Source organism: Sinocyclocheilus rhinocerous, unplaced genomic scaffold, assembly GCF_001515625.1.
Source record: "Sinocyclocheilus rhinocerous isolate Xijiao unplaced genomic scaffold, SAMN03320098_v1.1 scaffold11179, whole genome shotgun sequence".
In the NCBI taxonomy this organism is placed as follows: domain Eukaryota; kingdom Metazoa; phylum Chordata; class Actinopteri; order Cypriniformes; family Cyprinidae; genus Sinocyclocheilus; species Sinocyclocheilus rhinocerous.
Window position 1 is genome coordinate 23399 of NW_015626815.1, and position 2367 is coordinate 25765.

General features: G+C 39.6%; 1 protein-coding gene across 1 annotated transcript in view; it reads right to left on the reverse strand.

The window, feature by feature from the left end:
* The window catches only part of LOC107716333 (dedicator of cytokinesis protein 7-like), a 40229-nt gene that overhangs the window by 17336 nt on the left and 20526 nt on the right, over positions 1 to 2367 (reverse strand). Inside the window, exons 15-16 of the mRNA XM_016522731.1 lie at positions 858 to 975; positions 163 to 233 (exon numbers count right to left, since the gene is read on the reverse strand). Coding sequence (XP_016378217.1) covers positions 163 to 233; positions 858 to 975 — 189 coding nt within the window. The remainder of the gene's footprint in view (positions 1 to 162; positions 234 to 857; positions 976 to 2367) is intronic.

Genomic DNA, 2367 nt, shown 5'->3' on the forward strand with positions numbered 1-2367 from the left:
ATGTTAATATTATACTACATGTGGAGCTTTTGGATATTGTATTGCACAGTGGAGGCCCTTAGAGTCAAGAAGAACCACTGCTGGATGGAAATGTAATATAATTCTAGACATGTATAAAATGAATAAGAAGTGTTGTTTCTGTAATGAGACAAAGGTTTGTACTTGTTATGGTAGATCACTGGGGTGTACGCCTCCTTGTAAAACTCTGCACAGCTTGACTTTCCAAAGATGACCTGTTCAGGGGGTGGAAATCACATTGCACTGGTGAATAAGAGCTTAACGGCTCCACTAGACGTCACTGGGGAGTTACATTTCAGCCATGATGTTGCCCTCGCTAATCATAACACTGTGGATGGATTTCCTAATTATCGCAAAATGAATTTAGCCTCTAATGTACCTGCACTGCATATGGCTTCACTTGAGCCCTAAATAAATTACAGATATTTCCAAGTGAGCAACTGGTGTGCGAATGCAGCGCTAACACTATTAGGGAGTTTCTAAAATCCGTGATTAGATTAACAAAATGTAAAAGGTTCTGCGAGTTCACTGAATTTTCCAAAATTTCCCAGAGCGCTTCTTAATAGATCTGAAGACTGAGTTTGGTTCGAGTGACTAATGCAACCTGTGTGTTTAGCTGAAGCTAAAATACTGTGACATGGATCGATGTGTTTTAGGGAGGCGCTGTCATATTCTTGGCACAGATCTGGAGAGCTTTATTGTGCACAATTAAGTTTATCCAAGCGATGAGATCATCATATCAGATGTACTTACATAATCCCAAATGTTTTTTGTCTTTTCATAAGAATACGCTTTGACAGTGTGACTAGAGCCGGGTGCGGGTGTGATCGGTGACTCACAGGCATGGCCTGGCTGGGATCCTCTCCTGCCATGAACTGCACCTTCACTGCAATGTTCCTCACCGAACCCTGCCGGCTACTGAAGTTGACACTCTGAGGGTAAACGTACAACAGGTTCCTGAGGGGGAGAGAGAAGGAAACAGAGGGAATAAATGAACCCTTTTCTATCAGACCAGCGATGGTTTAGGTGCAGCCTGTAGATGATGTAAACTGTCAAGTTGAGAGCTATTATGTGCACTACCATTTAAAGTTTCCAAAGACTATGAGACTCATACTTTTATGTAACGTCTGTCCTTTTATTTTCAGTCCACTTATCTCGATTTCCTGGTTATATACAGTTTGCTTCCTTCTCTCAACACAGCGGTGCACACAGTGGTGCTCTCTCAAGCATGGCCTTCATTTCTAAGGACAATAGACTGAGTCTACGGAGTCACTAAAATGAGTTTCTCAAGAAAGGTGCTTCCGTGTAGCAATTTCTGAAACCAAATTTTGACTTCAGCAATGCAAGCTCGATTTAGCAACTGAAAAAAAAGTCTTTTCATCGCTCGATTTAGCAACTGAAAAAAAGACACTGCATTGTGGCTGCCACACTTCCTTGAGCAGCACAACCATTTTCAACTATATTGAGATGATGAGAAAGGTTTCTTAAGTAACAAATAAGCACACCAGAATGATTTCTTTAGGATTTACGGAATTTTTTATTTTTTTATTTTTTCAGAAAATAGGACTGATGTAGACAGACAGGTGTTAAAGTACAACCTTATTTATATAACAGTCATTCAAACAGCAATGATTATTTATTTGCAAAAATTGCAAAAAAAGTTAGTGATTATTTTTAATCAATTAAACTCTACCTGGGGTAAGAGATTCGTCAGTTTCTTTCAAAATGTCTTAGTGATTAAATTAAAAAAAGGTTAGAGAAAAACGTTTTTAGAATTGCGTGGAAAAACAGTTTGTCCAGCTATAGACAGGCTCTAAAAATTGCCAGGGCCTAGCATATCCACAAACTCAAAGAAAATAACCAAAACAATCCAAGGTTTTTATTTAGCACAGTAGCTAGATTAACAAATAACCAGACATCACCCGAACTAAATATTCCCTCACAGTTTAGTAGTGATGATTTTATGAATTTCTTCACTGATAAAATAGATAACATCTGAAATACTATAACAAATGTAGAATCGACAGCGTCTTGTAATTCAGCTTCATTCATTGCACCCAAAGAAAAACTGCAGTGCTTTACAACTATAGGACAGGAAGAGCTAAATAAACTTATCACTACATCTAAACCAACAACATGCCTGTTAGATCCTGTACCCACTAAATTACTGAAAGAGTTGTTACCTGTTGTGAGAATTAACTTAGCGCTAGTCTATGGATCCAGTAGCCCCTCACTGCAGAACAAAGATCCGGGGGGCAGGGTTGGAGCCACATCTAGGGGGTGGAGATGGTTGGTTTAGGGGTGGGGAGGGGTGGGTTTAGGGATCAGGGGGTGGAGACGGGTAGGTTT